Source organism: Pseudorca crassidens, chromosome 5 (genome assembly GCF_039906515.1).
Source record: "Pseudorca crassidens isolate mPseCra1 chromosome 5, mPseCra1.hap1, whole genome shotgun sequence".
Classification (NCBI taxonomy): domain Eukaryota; kingdom Metazoa; phylum Chordata; class Mammalia; order Artiodactyla; family Delphinidae; genus Pseudorca; species Pseudorca crassidens.
The window spans coordinates 88,482,516-88,503,218 of record NC_090300.1 but is presented as its reverse complement, the minus strand read 5'-3'; the positions used below and the strand labels follow the sequence as shown (position 1 = coordinate 88,503,218).

Here is a 20,703-nt window from a genome sequence, read left to right as displayed (position 1 = left end):
ACAACTGATATAGCTCCTAATTTGCAACATTCTCTCCCACCAGAAACAGTTTTTTAAAAATTGAGTGGACAAAGTTCTGAAACAAACTTCATTAATAGCCCCCAATTTAGAAAAACATTCACTGAGAAGTGTGACACTCTTAAGATGGGAGGAGGGGTATTAAAAAAAAAGACTAGAAAGCCCTCCTTTAGGAAAGCTTTGCTTAAGAAGCTAAGCAAACTTCCTTAGCTGGGAAAGGTAAATGGTCAACGCTCACTGTTTTGGTTTTTCTTTACTGGGAGGAAAGTAGGAAAGAAAAGACAAAATCTTGTTAGTTTCTCAAAACTAATTACCTTTAGTAATAAATTGGCACTTAGTACAATGTAAAGCAGAAGAGAAAAATAAAAAAAACACACAGTCCTTGGAGGAAAGAGGAGTCTGGAGGGAAAAGCCATATCAGTAGGCACAAACATAATCCCTAGTTGCCAATTCTAGACTATCATGGACTGAATGTCTGTGTCTCCCCCAAATTCATATGTTGAAATCTTAATCCCCACTATGGTGATATTAGAATGTGAGGGGGGAGACTTGGAAGGTAACTGGGTCATGAGGATGGAGTCTTCATGAATGGGATGAGGCCAGTGAGCTAGGTAGGTCTTCCCCCACTCCCTGTGAGGATACAATGTGAAGTGAGCTGCTTGCAACCTGGAAGACAGTTCTCACCAGAACATGAGCATCCTGACACCATGATTTCAGACTTCCAGCCTCTAAATTTTCTTGTTGATAAGCTACTCCATTTATAGCAGCCCAAGCTAAGACATAGTCTAATGTTGTAATAGCAAAACCCAACAATTTTTACCTGATTTGTCCTCACTGCCTGAAAAAGGATGAGAAGTATGGTGGGGAGAACTGGTAAATAGGAAAATATATGCACCTGGACTGATTGGCTGTTAAAGTAAAATTTTAGTTCTCAAAAAAAAGCTCAGAAGATAAGTCATTAAGTTCAGATTCAGGTGGGGTGGGAAGAAAACCAAGGAGTTTTTACTCACATAGTTTTCAAGCATAGAGATTAAGGGCTATACAGTAATTTGTACATTTCCTATTAAATGAAACAATTACATAAAAATAGTACAGGAAAAATTATGTAGCATGAAAACATATATCTGAAGAATGCATTCCAGAAGAAAACCTAACCCAAGTAACAAACAAAAAAAGTCAAGAAGAAAAATGCAAATAACTCAGTAGAAAAATGGTCAAAGGAAATTGAAACATGTTTTAAGGAAAAAATATATAAATGTCCAAGAAACATAGGAAAAGATGTTCAACCTTACAATACACACATACCATTTTCCCCTATCAGGTTGACAAACTTCTTAAAATTGGATAATATTCAGGGTTGGTGACCATATAAGAAAAAGATATCACACATAGTGCATGGGGGAGTAAATTTTTTGGAGGGCAACTTAGAAATAACTCTTAAATTTTTAAATTTATAGTAAATTCCACTGTCTCCTATACTCTTACACCCTGGTTTATCCCCTACCAAAAAAAAGTTTGCCATCACATACACTGGGGACAAAGAGGAAAATCAGTTGTTTCTAATAACAAAGAGATACAACCATTACTGAAGTGACTCCATTTTAATCCATGCTCGCTCATTAACTTGTCTTTATATTAGATATTCATCTCCCCTTTCTAGGATTGTTTCTTCACATATAAGATCAATATTTGGGATTTTTAGAATGTTCAAGGACCGTTCCACCTCTCAAATGTTCACTGTAACTTAAAAAGAAGTTTTTCTTTTTATTTTACGTACTCATCATCAGGAACATTGTCATAGTTATTTTTCCAATATTGGTGAGGTATTGATGATAAATTTCCTCTAATAGAAACATACATTCTCTCCTAGCCCTGGCTTTAAACCCAGCATAACAGATCTACAGGGAAACTGTAGGGGAATAAAGGTTTTTCCAAGACATCTTGGTGGATGATACTGAAATTCAAAGATATGGGAAGGAGAGAAGAATTATCACATTTTAGAGTGAAGATAAAATTTGTAGTTTGAGCCATGTTAAGTTTGAAGTGCCTATGGAGGTCTCAGTTGAAGATACCCAGTGGCCAGCTGTATGTATAAGTTTGGAGAGAGATGGAAGCGCTAAGATATGTGCTGAGATCTGAGTGTCATCAAAATAAAGATGATGAGTGAAACAAAAGATGTGAATATAATCATCTAAAGAAGAAGAGGTGTGATGCGAGGGCAAGAGAAGGCAGAAGAAAGAGAAGGAGGAGGAGAAGGGAGAAGAAGACGGAGTAGAAGGCAAAGGAGATAAGGGAAAGGGAGAAGAAGAGAAGAAAGAGGAGGAAGAGAAGGACGATGAGAAAGAAGAAAAAGGAGAGAAAAAAGGAGAAGGAGAAGGAAGAGAGGGGGAGGGGAGGAGGAGGAAGAAACATACAGGGACAGGAAGAAGAAGAAGCCTACAAAGGAAACTTAAGAGAGGCCAGAGAGGGCCAGGAGAAAAATCAAAATGTATTGTGAAACCAATGGGAAGACGAAGTTTCAAAAGAAAGGAGCCGTCAAAAATGTTAAAAACATCCGAGGTACAAAGTAAGGTCAAGACTGAATATATTCTATTGAATTTGACTTTTTTATGACTTTTTGTCTTGGTGGGAATAATTTAAATTACAGTCTAAGGACAGAAGTCAGTTTTCAGTGGACTGTAGAGAGAATGAGAAGTGAAGAATTAAAAATTCCTTCCTGAAGGTTTGAATAGAAATGAGAGAGAAGAAGATGGTAACAGCAAATCTTTTAAAAAAGGATTTTCTTTCTTTTTGTTGTTGTTTGCTTACTTTTTGTGTATATTTGATGGAAGATGCTTGCACAAGTTTATATGCTAAGAAAAAAAGGTTCAGTATACAGCTGAGAAAACGGGATTAGCAGTAGAACACATAGCAAGTTTTGAATAAGTATTTACTCAACAGATAATTGTGAGTTAGCAAAGTCCTGGGCGTTGAAAGTGTGATGGCATTCAGAACACACATAGTACACTTTATTTAAAATACTCTGATTTTCTCTTCTTTTCCATTTCTATCTTTTTTTTCTTAATTTCAGAAAATGGTATCCCTACATTATTCAAAATTAGTAGGCATTATTTGGGAAATTAAATAATGAAACATATTAGAGAAATATCTTAAGAAGTTGCAGTCATAAATTACATTTTACTCGATTTTCTCAATAAAATTAATGTGTTTTCCAGAGGAATCAAGAAGAAAATACATTTAGTTCAGAATTTTACTTGAAACATTACACTGATTATGATCTGAATACAGTGACTGACTGATCTGGCACAATGAGAAATGGAAACAAATATAGATGGAACTATTTTGTAGGAAATTTTCAAATACTCTGACTCTCCTCATTAAGTTTACTAACAAGTTAAAAGTCTGAACGCCCCCCCCCCAAAAAAATTACTAATTCAGGAAAAATATTGCCTTAATTGAGTTTTTAAATAAAAAGAAATAACAAAATTAGGTCAAACTGAAAAAAATCAAATTAATATAAGGGCATAAACAGTAAAAATTTAATAGGAGAAACTTGGAATATATTAATGCCTAAAACTCTAAACATAAATGTCAGTCTATTAAAACAGATTAAAAATTAGATGGGTTGGACTTCCCTGGTGGCACAGTGGTTAACAGTACACCTGCCAATCAGGGGACATGGGTTTGAGCCCTGGTCCAGGAAGATCCCACATGCCATGGAGCAACTAAGCCCGTGAGCCACATCTACTGAGCCTGTGCTCTAGAGCCCACGAGCCACAACTACTGAGCCCGTATGCCACAACTACTGAAGCCCGTGCACCTAGAGCCCATGCTCCACAACAAGAGAAGCCACCGCAATGAGAAGCACACGTACCACAATGAGGAGTAGCCCCCGCTTGCCACAACTACAGAAAGCCCACGCACAGCAACGAAGACCCAATGCAGCCAAAAATAAATAAATAAAATTAATTTTTTTTAAAAAAAATTAGATGGGTTGTCTTAAAAGGTACTTAGTTCCTTGAGCCTGGTGATGTCCAAGCACTGTCTCCAGGACCACTTGCTGGAGCATCTGCAGAGGAGGCTCAGGCTCCAAAGAGGTAATGGGAATAGACGGGGTTTAAGGTGTCCTTCAGCTAATGACACTATAATTTATGGTTCTTTTAGATATTTTGCTAAAACATAAAGCCACAATATATTTTGGGTTGGCCAAGCAGGAAGATAATATGTTCTGAGCAAGGAATAATATTCAAAGGAAATAAAAGAAGTGCCATCATTTTACATATTCCAAACTTTGCTAAAGTACAACAAAAATACCCAAAGAAGTAAAGAATAAAATATACATTACCAAAGGGATACATTTTATGACTACATTTAATTAACATGAAAACACATTAGAGTGGAGAATGTATGTATGTATATGTATGTATGTATGTATATATTTATTTAGTTATATATTCTTCTAGCAAATATTTACGGAGTGCCTACAGTGCTGGACACTGTACAAGAGCAACAAATAAAATAGAAAATTTCTGTCCTCATAGAGATTTCAGTGTACTATGAGGAGAGGGGAGGATATATGGTAAACAAACAAAATAGTTAATTACAAATTAAGAAGGTCCTCTGACAATAAATAACAGAGATCCAGGCAAGGGGGAAGGGTGACTATTTAAAAAAGTGGTATCTTAGGATGAGAGGCATCCAAAGATGCAGAAAGCCAGGGCAGGTAACAGTATGTATGAATGCTCCAAAGAAGAAAAGCATCTGACATTGTCTAGGAACAAAAATGACATCAATGTGGCTAGAATGTTTTAAGTTATAATGAGATTACTTTTGAGATGAGGTTAAAGAGAAATGGAGAGATAGACCTTACAGAATTTTACTCTAAGTGAAATGGGAAGTCACTGAAGCATACTTCTTGGACGTAATCCAAGAATAAACCTGTTTCTCATGCAGAACGGATTGCAAGCAGCAAGGCAGTTAGTGAGAAGACCAGTTAGGGGACTAATCCAGTGGTCCATGATAAAGATCATGGTAACCTCTACTAAGAAGGCAGCAGTGGAAATGGAGAGAAGTGGATAGAGATTTGTAATTAGGACCTGAATCACCTTAGTCCTTACCTACTCTCTTTGGGCCTCAATTTCATCTTCTATAAACCTGAGTTTACAGAAGCAAGTTTATAGAATGCAAACAGATGTTCAGAGCATTATGTGAGACAAGATATAAGTACCCGGTATAAGGAAAGTTGCAATAAATCTCAGTTCTTTAAGAATACTTATTTAAAAATAATATTCATTCCAAGTTCATACTAGTGATAAGCAACTAAAATCCAGTATGATATGAACCGTTTGTCTTTCAAATGTATATAATTTCTGAGGTAACAAAGGAAAATGTTTAGATTTTTGATTTATAAAATATTTGGGGTTATACAAAAGTTACACAGATATTAATCCAATGCCCAATTGATTACAACAGAAAATAAATCAAAAAGGTGAAAATTTATATTTAAATTAGTTTCAATCACATTGTAACAAATATTTTAAAAACCTATTAATATAAAAGTGAAGAATTAAAAACAAATTCTTTGGAATAAAATCCCTCTCCCTAGAAATGGGCCTATTGGCTGGAATGCAGTAACTGCTCAATTTCCCTCTGTCTCTACTTTTCCTCCATTAAAATACACACACACACACACACAAGCATACACACACACACAGGTTTTTAGCAACCCTGTTTAACATTTAGAAAGAAATAAATGACATAACAGAATAGGGATAAGTAAACATATTCCATGGGCTCTATATAATTGAACACTCTTCAAATTCTTTAAACAGAAATTTCAGTGCCATGGAGACCCTTAAAATGAAGACAGATAAATGTGACCAAATATTAAATATCTCTTGTCAAAATTTTAGAGAAATCTTCCATGAAAATGATAAATAAATAAAAATCTCCCTTTAAAATTATAATATAAATGTGTCCCTCAGTTCAAGAAATATTATACCCTTTAAAATAGAACAAAAGAAAAACTGGCAGTGTTCAGTGTGAGAAGAATACACAGAATCTTCATCTCTGAACGAAGAAAGAAATGGCACCCAAGGAAGTGGACTATGGCAAATGAAAGACCCTCTTGTGTTTTGTCTTTCCTTTGTTCATGTATAAAACCAAAAAAAAAAAAAAAAAAAAAAGAAAGAAAGAAGGAAAGAAAAAGGCACAAACCCTAGGGCTTATTGCACTACACAGAAACTCATTTCAAAGAGTTGGTGTCAAATCTTGCAGTCTAAATCTCCAAATAGCTATCCTCTAATAAAATCTATATACCCTGCTTCCTGAAAAGAAAAGAGAAAAAAAGGGAAAAAACATAAGGAAGGAAACAAGGGAGGAAGGGATGGAGGGAGGGAGGGAGAGGAAGGAAGGAGGGAGAAAAAGAATAAGGCGCCTGATCACAGAATAATTCCGTATAATAGAGTGTTCAGTCCTGTATATACAGAAATTATAGGCAAGGCATTGTTTCAGTCATTTCAACCATGGTAACGCTGGATATAGAGACAGCCCTCCACACTCTGTTCAGGACTAACCCAAAACTGGATAAACTTACAATATGAAGTTTTCAACAATTCCTTTCTCTTTGTACTTCTTTCTTTCCTTTTTAATTTTTCTTCTCTTCCACTTCATTTCTTTGTACTATCTCCAACCTTTACAGTTTTTTCCCCTTTCTCCTTTTTCTCTCTCTCTTTCCTAATTTATATTACACTGCTGATGGACTTGGTTGGGGGAGGTGGTGGGAATAATGCTAAAATAAAGCAAATTTTCTTTCCTTTCAGAACATTACTAAACAATACTTCCAAGCACTGCTAATTCAATCATGCAAGCTCAGTTAGGATTTTAATGATGATTCCAAGTTATATCTCCTTTCTGAATCAAATACTAAAAGACTACTAATTTAGAGATAAACGTATTTTATTAAATTATTTTTAAGAGAACTAGTCATTTATATTTGTTATCTACATCCTATTTCCCAACTATGCTACACAGCCTAATTTGTAGTACACAAAAAAACTTCTATAGTTGTCCACTTCTTGCAGGACTAAATCAGAGATCTACTGTTGGCATAACGCAAAGTTGGTCAAGGCAAAAAAAAGTACCTGATAGTGTTTGTCTTCAGATTCTCTCTTTTTCTTCCTGGTGATAAACCTGATCTCCTAGATTCTCCTTTTTTCCTTTAGTTATTCAATAAATATTTACTGAACCCTAATTATTTGCCAGGAACTACAGTAGATGCTATTGACAAAGACATGAAATATGTCTTCTCTGACATGGAAAAGTTTACAACCTAGGTGGAGAGGCAGGAATGTAACTGCAATATAATTTGATAAGGCCCTTAATGGAAGTAAGAACAGATTGTAATCCTCATTACACATACGGCTACTTAGACTCCTCTACTTTGTCCCTTAGATTTTCCCTGTACTTGGAATCTACCCCTCCTCCTCATTAAAACTTACCTATTGGGGAGGAGCTTCAAGATGGCAGAATAGTAAGATGTGGAGATCACCTTCCTTCCCACATATACATCATAAATACATCTACACGTGGAACAACTCCTAGAGAACACTGACTGAACGTTGGCAGAAGACCTCAGACCTCCCAAAAGGCAAGAACCTCCCCACGTACCTGGGTAGGGCAAAAGAAAAAAGAAAAAACAGAGACAAAAGAATAGGGACGGAACCAGCACCAGTGGGAGGGAGCTGTGAAGGAGGAAAGGTTTCCACGCAATACGAAGCCCATTCGCGGGTGGAGACTGTGGGTGGCGGAGGGGTGAAGCTTCGGAGCCACGGAGGAGAGCGCAGCAACAGGGGTGCAGAGGGCAAAGTGGAGAGATTCCCGCACAGAGGATTGGTGCCAACCAGCACTCACCAGCCCGAGAGGCTTGTCTGCTCACTCACCGGGAAGGGTGGGGGCTGGGAGCTGAGGCTCTGGCTTTGCTTCGGAGGTCAGATCCCAGGGAGAGGACTGGGGTTGGCTGCTTGAACACAGCCTGAAGGGGCTGGTGCACCACAGCTAGCCGGGAGGGAGTCTGGGAAAAAGTCTGGAGATGCCAAAGAGGCAAGAGACTTTCTCTGGCCCCTATTTCCTAGTGCACGAGGAAAGGGGATTAAAAGTGCCACTTAAAGGAGTGCCAGAGACGGGCGCGAGCTGTGGCTATCAGCGCAAACCCCAGAGATGGGCATGAGATGCTAAGGCTGCTGCTGCAGCCACCAAGAAGCCTGTGTGCGAGCACAGGTCACTTTCCACACCTCCCCTCCTGGGAGCCTGTGCAGCCTGCCACTGCCAGGGTCCCGTGATCCAGTGACAACTTCCCCGGGAGAACACACGGCGCACCTCAGGCTGTTGCAATGTCACGCTGGCCTCTGCCGCTGAAGGCTCGCCCTGCATCCGTACCCCTCCCTCTCCCTGGCCTGAGTGAGCCACAGCCCCCAAATCAGCTGCTCCTTTAACTCCATCCTGTCTGAGCGAAGAACATATGCCCTCAGGCGACGTACATGCAGAGATGGGGCCACATCCAAAGCTGAACCCCAAGCTGTGCAAACAAAGAAGAGAAAGGGAAATCTCTCCCAGCTGCCTCAGGAGCAGTGGATTAAAACCCCACAATCAACTTGATGTACGCTGCATCTTTGGAATACATGAAGAGACAATAAATCAGCCCAAAATTGAGGCGGTGGACTTTGGGAGCAATGATATATATATATATATATTTTTTCCTTTTCCGCTGTTTGTGAGTGTCTATGTGTATGCATCTGTGTGTGATTTTGTCTGTACAGCTTTGCTTTTACCATTTATCCTAAGGTTCTGTATCTCTGGTATTTTTTTGTTTTTTTGTATAGTCTTTAACACTTGTTATCATTGGTGGATTTGTTTTTTGGTTTGGTTGCTCTCTTCTTTCTTTTATTTTCTTTTAATACTTTAAAAAATTGTTTTTAATAATTATTTCTTATTTTTATTTTAATAACTTTATTTTATTTTATTTATTTTATCTTCCTCTTTCTTTCTCTCTTTTTTTTCTCCCTTTTATTCTGAGCCGTGTGGTTAACAGGCTCTTGGTGCTCCAGCCAGGCATCAGGGCTGTGCCTCTGAGGTGGGAGAGCCAAGTTCAGGACATTGGTACACAAGAGACCTCCCAGCTCCACGTTAATATCAAATGATGAAAATCCCACACAGATCTCCATCTCAATGCCAAGACCCAGCTCCACTCAACAACCAGCAAGCTACAGTGCTGGACACCCTATGCCAAACAACTAGAAAGACAGGAACACAACCACACCCATTAGCAGAAAGGCTGCCTAAAATCATAATAAGGCCACAGATACACCAAAACACACCACCAGATGTGGACCTGCCCACCAGAAAGACAAGATCCAGCCTCATCCACCAGAACACAGGCAATAGTCCCCTCCACTGGGAGGCCTACACAACTCACTGAACCAACCTTAGCCACTGGGGACAGACACCAAAAACAATGGGAACTATGAACCTGCAGCCTGCGAAAAGGAGACCCCAAACACAGTAAGTTAAGCAAAATGAGAAGACAGAGAAACACACAGCAGATGAAGGACCAAGGTAAAAACCCACCAGAACTAACAAATGAAGAGGAAACAGGCATTCTACATGAAAAAGAATTCAGAATAATGATAGTAAAGATGATACAAAATCTTGGAAATACAATGGAGAAAATAGAAGAAACGTTTAACAAGGACCTAGAAGAACTAAACAGCAAACAAACAGTGATGAACAACACAATAAAAGAAATTAAATATTCTCTAGAATGGATCAATAGCACAATAACTGAGTCAGAAGAACGGATAGGCAACCTGGAAGATAAAATAGTGGAAATAACAACTGCAGAGCAGAATAAAGAAAAAAAATGAAAAGAATTGAAGACAGTCTCAGAGACTTCTGGGACAACATTAAATGCATCAACATTCGAATTATAGGGGTCCCAGAAGAAAAAGAAAGGAACTGAGAAAATATTTGAAGAGATTATAGTTGAAAAATTCCCTAATATGGGAAAGGATATAGTTAATCAAGTCCAGGAAGCACAGAGAGTCCCATACAGGATAAATGCAAGGAGAAACACGCCAAAACACATATTAATCAAACTATCAAAAATTAAATACAAAGAAAAAATATTAAAAGCAGCACGGGAAAAACAACAAATAATATACAAGGGAATCCCAATAAGGTTAACAGTTGATCTTTCAGCAGAAACTCTGCTAGCCAGAAGGGAGTGGCAGGACATATTTAAAGTGATGAAGGGGAAAAACTTACAACCAAGATTACTCTACCCAGCAAGGATCTCATTCAGATTTGATGGAGAAATTAAAACCTTTACAGACAAGCAAAAGCTAAGAGAATTCAGCACCACCAAACCAGCTTCACAACAAATGCTAAAGGAGCCTCTAGACAGGAAACACAAAAGAAGGAAAAGACCTACAATAACAAACCAAAACCAATTAAGAAAATGGTAATAGGGACATACATATCAATAATTACCTTAAAAGTAAATGGATTAAATACTCCAACCAAAAGACATAGACTGGCTGGCTGGATACAAAACTAAGACCCGTATATATGCTATCTACAAGAGACCCACTTCAGACCTAGGGACACATATAGATTGAAAGTGAGGGGATGGAAAAATATATTCCATTCAAATGGAAATCAAAAGAAAGCTAGAGTAGCAATTCTCATATCAGACAAAATAGACTTTAAAACAAAGACTATTACAAGAGACAAAGAAGGACACTACATAATGAACAAGGGATCAATCCAAGAAGAACATATAACAGTTGCAAATACTTATGCACCCAACATAGTAGCACCTCAATACATAAGGCAAATACGAACAGCCATAAAAGGAAAAATCGACAGTAACATAATCATAGTAGGGGACTTTAACACTCCACTTTTACCAATGGACAGATCATCCAAAATGTAAATACATAAGGAAACACCAGCTTTAAATGATACATTAAACAAGATGGATTTATTATAAGACATTCCATCCAAAAACAAAAGAATACACTTTCTTCTCAAGTGCTCATGGAACATTCCCCAGGACAGATCATATCCTGGATCACAAATCAAGCCTTGGTAAATTTAAGAAAATTGAAATCGTATCAAGTATCTTTTCCGACCACAACGCTATGGACTAAGTATCAATTACAGGAAAAAAAACTGTAAAAAATACAAACATTTGGAAGCTAAACAATACACTACTTGATAACCAAGAGATCACTGAAGAAATCAAAGAGGGACTTCCCTGGTGGTGCAGTGGTTGAGAGTCCGCCTGCCGATGCAGGGGACACGGGTTCGTGTCCCGGTCTGGGGAGATCCCACATGCCATGGAGCAGCTGGCCCCGTGAGCCATGGCCGCTGAGCCTGCACGTCCGGAGCTGGTGCTCCGCAACGGGAGAGGCCACAGCAGTTCTTAGCCCACGTACCGCAAAAAAAAAAAAAAAAAGAAAAAAGAAATCAAAGAGGAAATCAAATAATACCTAGAAACAAATGACAATGAAAACACAAAGACTCAAAACCTATGGGATGCAGCCAAAGCAGTTCTAAGAGGGAGTGTATAGCAATACAGTCCTACATGAAGAAACAAGAAACATCTCAAATAAACAACATAACCTTACACGTAAACTAATTAGAGAAAGAAGAACAAAAAAAACACCAAAGTTAGCAGAAGGAAAGAAATCATAAAGATCAGGTTAGAAAAAAATGAAAAAGAAATGAAGGAAACTATAGCAAACATCAATAAAACTAAAAGCTGGTTATTTGAGAAGATAAACAAAATTGATAAACCATTAGCCAGACTCATCAAGAAAAAAAGGGAGAAGACTCAAATCAATAGAATTACAAATGAAACAGGAGAAGTAACAACTGACATGGCAGAAATACAAAGGATCATAAGAGATTACTACAAGCAACTCTATGCCAATAAAATGGACAACCTGGAAGAAGTGGACAAATTCTTAGAAATGCACAACCTTCCAAAACTGAACCAGGAAGAAACAGAAAATATAAACAAAGCAATCCCAAGCATTGAAATTGAGACTGTGATTAAAAATCTTCCAACAAACAAAAGCCCAGGACCAGATGGCTTCACAGGCGAATTCTATCAAACACTCAGAGAAGAGCTAACACCTATCCTTCTCAAAATCTTCCAGAATACAGCAGAGGGAGGAACACTCCCAAACACATACTACGAGGCCACCATCACCCTGACACCAAAACCAGACAAAGATGTCACAAAGAAAGAAAACTACAGGCCAATATCACTGATGAATATAGATGCAAATATCCTCAACAAAATACTAGCAAACAGAATCCAACAGCACATTAAAAGGATCATACACCATGATAAAGTAGGGTTTATCCCAGGAATGCAAGCATTCTTCAATATACGCAAATCAATCAATTGATACACCATATTAACAAATGGAAGGAGGAAAACCATATGATCATCCTAATAGATGCAGAGAAAGTTTACAACAAAATTCAACACCCATTTATGATATAAACCCTCCAGAAAGTAGGCATACAGGGAACTTACCTCAACATAATAAAGGCCATATATCATAAACCCACAGCCAACATCATCCTCAATGGTGAAAAACTGAAACCATTTCCACTAAGATCAGGAACGAGAAAAGGTTGTCCACTCTCACCACTATTATTCAACATAGTTTCGGAAGTTTTAGCCACAGCAATCAGACAAGAAAAAATAAATAAAAGGAGTCCAAATTGGAAAAGAAGAAGTAAAGCTGTCACTGTTTGCAGATGACATGATACTATACATAGAGAATCTTAAGATGCTACCATAAAACTCCTAGAGCTAATCAATGAATTTGGTAAAGTAGCAGGATACAGAATGAATGCACAGAAATCTCTTGCATTCCTATAAACTAATGATGAAAAATCTGAAAGTGAAATTAAGAAAACACTGCCATTTACCACTGCAACAAAAAGAATACAATATCTAGGAATAAACCTACCCAAGGAGACAAAAGACCCTTATGCAGAAAATTATAAGAAACTGATGAAAGAAATTAAAGATGGTACAAATAGATGGCTAAATATACCATGTTCTTGGATTGGAAGAATCAACATTGTGAAAATGACTCTACTACCCAGAGCAATCTACAAATTCAATGCAATCCCTATCAAACTACCACTGGCATTTTTCACAGAACTAGAACAAAAAATTTCACAATTTGTATGGAAAGACAAAAGACACCAAATAGCCAAAGCAATCTTGAGAAAGAAAAATGGAGCTGGAGGAATCAGGCTCCCTGGTTTCAGACTATACTACAAAGCTACAGTAATCAAGACAGTATGGTACTGGCACAAAACAGAAAGATAGATCAATGGAACAGGATAGAAAGCCCAGAGATAAACCCATGCACATATGGTCACCTTATCTTTGATAAAGGAGGCAAGAATATACAATGGAGAAAAGATAGCTCTTCAATAAGTCATGCTGGGAAAACTGGACAGGTACATGTAAAAGTATGAAATTAGAACACTCCCTAACACCATATACAAAAATAAGCTCAAAATGGATTAAAGACCTAACTGTAAGGTCAGACACTATTAAACTCTTAGAGGAAAACATAGGCAGAACACTCCAGGACATAAATCACAGCAAGATCCTTTTTGACCCACCTCCTAGAGAAATGGAAATAAAAACAAAAATAAACAAATGGGACCTAATGAAACTTAAAACCTTTTGCAGAGCAAAGGAAAACATAAACAAGACGAAAAGACAACCCTCAGAATGGGAGAAAATATTTGCCAATGAAGCAACTGACAAAAGATTAATCTCCAAAATTTACAAGCAGCTCATGCTGCTCAATATCAAAAGAACAAACAATCCAATCCAAAAATGGGCAGAAGACCTAAATAGACATTTCTCCAAAGAAGACATACAGATGGCCAACAAACACATGAAAGAATGCTCAACATCATTAATCATTAGAAAAATGCAAATCAAAACTACAATGTGATATCATCTCACACTGGTCAGAATGGTCATCATCAAAAAATCTACAAACAATAAATGCTGGAGAGGGTGTGGAGAAAAGGGAACCCTCTGTTGGTGGGAATGTAAATTGCTACAGCCACTATGGAGAACAGTATGGAGTTTCCTTAAAAAACTAAAAATAGAACTACCATTTGACCCAGCAATCTCACTACTGGGCATATACCCTGCAAAAACCATAATTCAAAAAGAGTCATGTACCACAATGTTCATTGCAGCTCTGTTTACAATAGCCAGGACATGGAACCAACCTAGGTGTCCATCGACAGATGAATGGATAAAAAAGATGTGGCACATATATACAAAGAAACGAAATTGAGTTATTTGTAGTGAGGTGGATGGACCTAGAGTCTGTCATAGAGAGTGAAGTAAGTCAGAAAGAGAAAAACAAATACCATATGCTAACACATATATATGGAATCTAAAAATAAATGCTCATGAAGAACCTAGGGGCAAGACGGGAATAAAGACGCAGACCTACTAGAGAATGGACTTGAGGATATGGGGAGGAGAAAGGTAAGCTGGGACAAAGTGAGAGAGTGGCATGGACATATATACACTACCAAACGTAAAATAGATAGCTAGTGGGAAGCAGGTGCATAGCACAGGGAGATCAGCTCTGTGCTTTGTGACCACCTAGAGGGGTGGGATAGGGAGGGTGGGAGGGAGGGGGATGCAAGAGGGAAGAGATATGGGGATATATGTATATGTATACTGATTCACTTTGCTATAAAGGAGAAACTAACACACCATTTTCAAGCAATTATACTCCAAAAAAGATGTTAAAAAAAAAAAAAAAACTTACCTATTGGTTAATCCCATCTTTCCCCTCAAGACATACCTCCTGATAGGTGTCTTGGGAAAACAGTCTCACAAATTAAGTCACACTGGATATTAAAAGAGTAAAGCATGTACATCACATCTCTTTTGCGTATTAGTAAGTCATTCTATTTGAAAGGAACTGGTTGCTAATGCCGGGAATTTTAACTGTATAGTTAGCTGTTTTGAAAGAAATTTTAAGAAGAACCTCCTCATACACTTCAATCACAACAGCAAGGGGTTAAAAATTCCACATAAAACGTGCCTTTATATGCCTTGACATTATTATTTTTAAACAAACAGCATGCTGCATATTTATTCACTTAGGAAATACAATTATATCTAATTACGATTGCTAGTAGTAGTAGTTACTGTTCGTAGCTACTGTTACTAAAAGGGACTATATTGATTTAAAATTATAAAAGTTTGCCTTATTGTTTGATGTTATTATGAAGGTTTACTTCAGATACAAAATTTAGCACAGGACTGTTTTTTAATTGGAAATGCATGATTCTCACAATAATAGGAGTAAAATAAAATCAGACATATTTAAATATATCAAAAAAATGATTCATTGAATCACATAATCAAAATTGTACCTATTGAGGAAAACACAGATTATTTAATGTAATTCTTATAGGAAAAAATAATTTAATATCTGTGAACTTAGGTTTTCTCCCCTGTAAAATGAAGGGTTTAAATCAGAATAAGTTCTGTGTTTGCTCCCAGGCTTGATACCTATGTGAATATTTTGCATAAATATTTCCCGATTCTCCTATGACATGAAATTTTACAGATTCTGCAATATCATAATGAAGGAGTCTCCATTAATAGTTGAAACCTCTTCTATATTTGTGTCACCAATGTTAACAATGCCTAACCCAAAGTAATTGGCATAATAAATTTAAGTGGATAGATTGAAGATTGTATAAACAGAAAAACACACTGATGTAAAGGAATGTTACAAAGTCAGGGATATATCTCAATATCCAGAGACATTTAATGAGAGACATGGAAGACACAGGAATGAGTATTTTTACAGATTTCAAGCTTCAATGGGAAGGTTAAGAAATAACTAATGTTTAGTTTGGGGGTCAAGGCAAGATATTTTAAAATGGAGAAAATTGAAGTAAGTTAAATAAGGTCCATTCTCACTAGGACTATTTATGACGATTCTCCCTCATCCACTTTCTGCTGTTCACTGTACTATGCTTACTGACAATCTATCCCAAATAACTCCTGGTAGTCTGAAATCATTTCATCATTAATATATAAATGTCTCACTTCAATTGTATGAATCTCAGATCTTATCTCACCAAAGTTTTCTGAAAGTTAATTGTTCTTCACCTAGTATCTTTAGAACTCAATTTCCTCATCCGTAGAACAATAATACCTAATCACAGAGTTATTGTGACAATGAGATAGACTCAATGCATGTTGTATTTTCATTTATTTATCTTCCAATCCACTATCATTATCCTTCTACTTGAGGTCAATCCCTCCACTTGTATACTTGATTTTTATACCCTCCTAAAATCTCTGAGACTTTGCTCTATCAATTATCACTTCTCTCCCCTTATCTTCAGTGTCTTCTTTACTGGCTCCTTATTTTTCAGAACATGTAAATCACCTTCATCCTAATGCAAATCCCCTTGACCTGTGCCTCCCTTTAGCAAAATCTCTCCCTTCTTTTCTCACTTCTGTTCATTGATTAGGTAAACAAAAAAATTTAAAGAATTTATTTTTCAATGTGAAAAACACATGTGGGTTTATAAAAAGAAAAATATAGAAAATAAAAAGCAAAAATAACAAGAGCAAAAAAAAAAATCCCCAAACCAAAACAATAACAACAAAAAACACCTGTTGTCAAACACAGGCATTTCTTTACAGGTGTAATGTATAGTCACTATAACTAAAATGGACCCTTTAACTAAAGTTTCAATTCTAGTTTTTCGACCTAATAAACCTATATGTCATTTCTCCCCAAAAGGCTCATAAATGTAGTGCAACCCCTATTAGAAGTCCAATGAAATTGAAAGTTGGGCAGGAGGTGTAGGGGAGTGGGGGGCAGGGACCATGATTAAGTTATTCTAAAGTTATTATGGAAGAAATTACTGGATGAAAATAGTCAATAATTTTATAAAATGAAAAAATAATAAAAGGGGACTCTCATTAACAGGTTTAAACTGTAATTGTAAAAGCCACAATTGTTAAAATAGCATAGTCCAAGTAAAGAATACAGAAACTGAAAGAACTGAAGAGAAAAAATAGAAAGGCTGGAAATGGAATAGAAAGGCATGAAACAAACCCATTTGTAAATTAAGTATTTAGCATATGATAAATAATGCATTTCAAATCAACGGGGAAAACATAGATTTTTCAATTGATGGTGCTGGGACAACTGGTTAAATATTTAGAACAGAGTAAATTTAGAGCCTATCTCACACTGTATATCAAAATAAAATTCCAGATGGTTTAAAGAGTTATATGTAAACAATGAAACCATAAAAGAACTAGAAGCAAATATAGGAAGATTTTTAATCTAAGTGGGAGAGGTCTTTCTAAGCATAAGAGTGAAGGCAGAAGCCATTAGGAAAATATAGCAGGTTTTTTAAAAAATAGTAGATTTGAACGTATAAAAAATGAAAAGTTCTATATAGCAAAAACAAACAACATTAAAAGTCAAATAATAGCTCTTTGCCGCATCTACTGCGAGAATGAAGACCATTCTCAGCAATCAGACTGTCGACATTCCAGAAAATGGTACGAGACTTGGTGCTTGCATTTTTCTTACATCTTTGCTACACGCTCTATACCTTGTTCCGAGACCTCACGAGTACGTTCTCTCCTAGTCGACATTACTCTGAAGGGACGCACAGTTATTGTGAAGGGCCCCAGAGGCACCCTGCGGAGGGACTTTAATCACATAAATGTAGAACTCAGTCTCCTTGGGAAGAAAAAGAAGAGGCTCCGGGTTGACAAATGGTGGGGGAATAGGAAGGAACTGGCCACTGTTCGCACTATCTGTAGTCATGTACAGAACATGATCAAGGGTGTTACACTGGGCTTCCGTTACAAGATGAGGTCTGTGTATGCTCACTTCCCCATCAACGTTGTTATTCAGGAGAATGGTTCTCTTGTTGAAATCCGAATTTTTTTGGGTGAAAAATACATCCGCAGGGTTCAGATGAGGCCAGGTGTTGCTTGTTCAGTATCTCAAGCCCAAAAAGATGAGTTGATTCTTGAAGGAAATGACATTGAACTTGTGTCAAATTCAGCTGCTTTGATTCAGCAAGCCACAACAGTAAAAAACAAGGATATCAGAAAAATTTTGGATGGTATCTATGTTTCTAAAAAAGGAACAGTTCAGCAGGCTGATGAATAAGATCTGAGTGATCCAGTTACAGAAACCGCAAGAGGCCAGGCTCATATGTGATATTTTAAAAATGAATAAAAGCTCTTTTGACTTGGAAAAAAAAAAGTCAAATAATAAATTCAGAAAAAACTATTTGCAACATGTGACAGAATACCATGTAGCAATATTTTTAAAGTCCTGTGAAAATAATTAAAAATCTTTGAAAAAATGATCAGTGTATGCTATTAAATGAAGAAAATGTTACAAAACAGTATATATGTTATGATCCCAACTTTGTAACATATATGTTTGTTTGGGTATAATGGCTTCCAACACACACCATGTTTATAATCTCCATGCTTTTTCTCACGCAGTTCCCTCTGACCTAAGAGATATTCCCTCCCTCATCTAGTCATCTCCTATTCATTTTTCAAGGATCATTTCCTATATCTCCACAGACACCAAGAAGTTTTCCCTGAATTTCCAGGCTGCAATAGGTGCCTTCCTTTGTTTACCAGTAGCATACTGTTGCATACCATCAAGTTATTATTACATATATTAATATCTGTGTGTGCATATATCATTCCACTCCTATGAGTGAAGTTCCTCAAGAGAAAGGACTATATTTACTTCTCTCTTATTCCCAGTGCCTATCACTATAACTAACATGTACCACACATTCGAAAAATATGATTTTGAAATATTGCTGAAATCTCTTTTAATCAGGATTATTCAAAAATAGAGCTAATGTCGGGCTTCCCTGGTGGCGCAGTGGTTGAGAGTCCGCCTGCCGATGCAGGGGACGCGGGTTCGTGCCCTGGTCTGGGAAGATCCCACATGCTGCGGAGCAGCTGGGCCCGTGAGCCATGGCCGCTGAGCCTGCGCGTCCGGAGCCTGTGCTCCACAACGGGAGAGGCCACAACAGTGAGAGGCCCGCATACAGCAAAAAAAAAAACAAAAAAACAAAAAAAAACAAAAAAAAAAAAAAATAGAGCTAATGTCAACAGTATAAGAAGGATCAAACAGTATAAAAAGGCTGAAAGAAAAAAAAAAACTTATCTACTTAATGAGAGTTTATTCTGTCCTTCTTGCCAAGACAGACCAGAAGCTTCCTTCAGTATAGAACTCAATGATTCACCCTAGAGCACCTTCAGTACATATTGATCTTTTAAAAAATCTAAAGACATACACCACTTACAGACTGTGTCCCACAATTTATCACTTAAAGTTTATTGTTATTTAATTATTTCTCATTTGTGAATACTTTCTCTCTCATCAGATGTTGACCTCTATTACAGGAAGAGACCATGCCCTATTCTAATTAGGTATCTTATTATGTATTTGGCTAAATAGCTTAGTATTTGAATAAACTTTCAATATATACTTATTTTATTTATAGCTTTGAATAATTTTCTATGTTTTTATATATATCTCTTCCTTATTCTCTAGGACAGGGCAAGTCAACTCCAATTTCCTTCCTTCTCCATCACCATTCAAAATGGGAGATACATACTGAGTAACACAGAAATACTCACACTTGCTGAGTAAACCTGCTATTATCTCATCAGAAGAACAGCTTCATCTGTGTTAACCTAGCTGTGCTAGGCCATGATCTTTCTAAATTTTCATGAATTAGTGAAGGTAATATTGCCTCATTTTTCTAATAAGAGGATATTAAATGACCTCATCTCTATTCAATAATAGGTCTTCTTGAGCTAAATCACGAGAGGGGGTACTAGTAAGAATTTTTTTGTTAGTCAAAACATTTTTCTACATATAAACTAGTATATGCAATGTCCCAAAACATACAGTACTACTTACTGCTAATGCCAATTTACTGCAACATTGCTTGATATATTCCAAAGTTTTCCAATAAGCTATTGACTTCCTATAGGTTAGAAATAAAATCATTATATTTAAATTATTAAATGCCAAGGAAGAAAGTAATCTTTTTCTCCTTCTTACGTCTTTGTTTTACAAAACTATTGTCTTACGGGACATGAAAACAACTAAAAACAAAAAATTATATGGTGTAGTTAATTGAAAAAATGCTTTTGCTGCACACAGAAATTGACACTAAGTGCTGTATTAGCAGGAAATCAGTGATTTTCAATTGACATTGCACAGGAAATCGTTTAGTGTCAATTGATATTAAATGGGTAAAATTGTACTGAATTAGTACAAAATGATTTGGTAGAAAGAAATGTGCTTCCATTAGGTGATTTGATATTAAGTGGGCTCAAATGTAATAAGTTTTAGAGGTCACTAGTCAACAAAAATTAGGGCATGGTATCCAACCCTGAATACATCAGACTGGTTGCTTTTAACATATTTATCAAAAGATAAGTTAGTGTCATACTATCAAGACAAAATTGTCTCCCTTTGAGCTTTCAAGAGAAGTGGGAAAATTCAATTG

General features: G+C 36.8%; 2 protein-coding genes across 10 annotated transcripts in view; one reads left to right on the top strand and one right to left on the bottom strand.

Annotated features, from left to right (window-relative positions):
- ZBTB20 (zinc finger and BTB domain containing 20) overlaps window positions 1-20,703 on the bottom strand; it is an 816,172-nt gene that overhangs the window by 675,580 nt on the left and 119,889 nt on the right. The window lies entirely within an intron of this gene.
- LOC137225195 (large ribosomal subunit protein uL6-like) lies at window positions 17,630-18,413 on the top strand. The gene is made up of 2 exons (XM_067738831.1): window positions 17,630-17,695; window positions 17,785-18,413. Exons 1-2 carry the CDS (start codon window positions 17,650-17,652, stop codon window positions 18,315-18,317), a joined length of 579 nt encoding a protein of 192 aa, XP_067594932.1. The 5' UTR covers window positions 17,630-17,649; the 3' UTR covers window positions 18,318-18,413.

Excerpts from the sequence above, each read along its gene's own strand:
- LOC137225195 (XM_067738831.1), top strand. The coding sequence starts at position 17,650 with ATGAAGACCATTCTCAGCAATCAGACTGTCGACATTCCAGAAAATG. Across the intron at positions 17,696-17,784 it reads TGTCGACATTCCAGAAAATG|TCGACATTACTCTGAAGGGA; the intron begins GTACGAGACTTG and ends GTTCTCTCCTAG.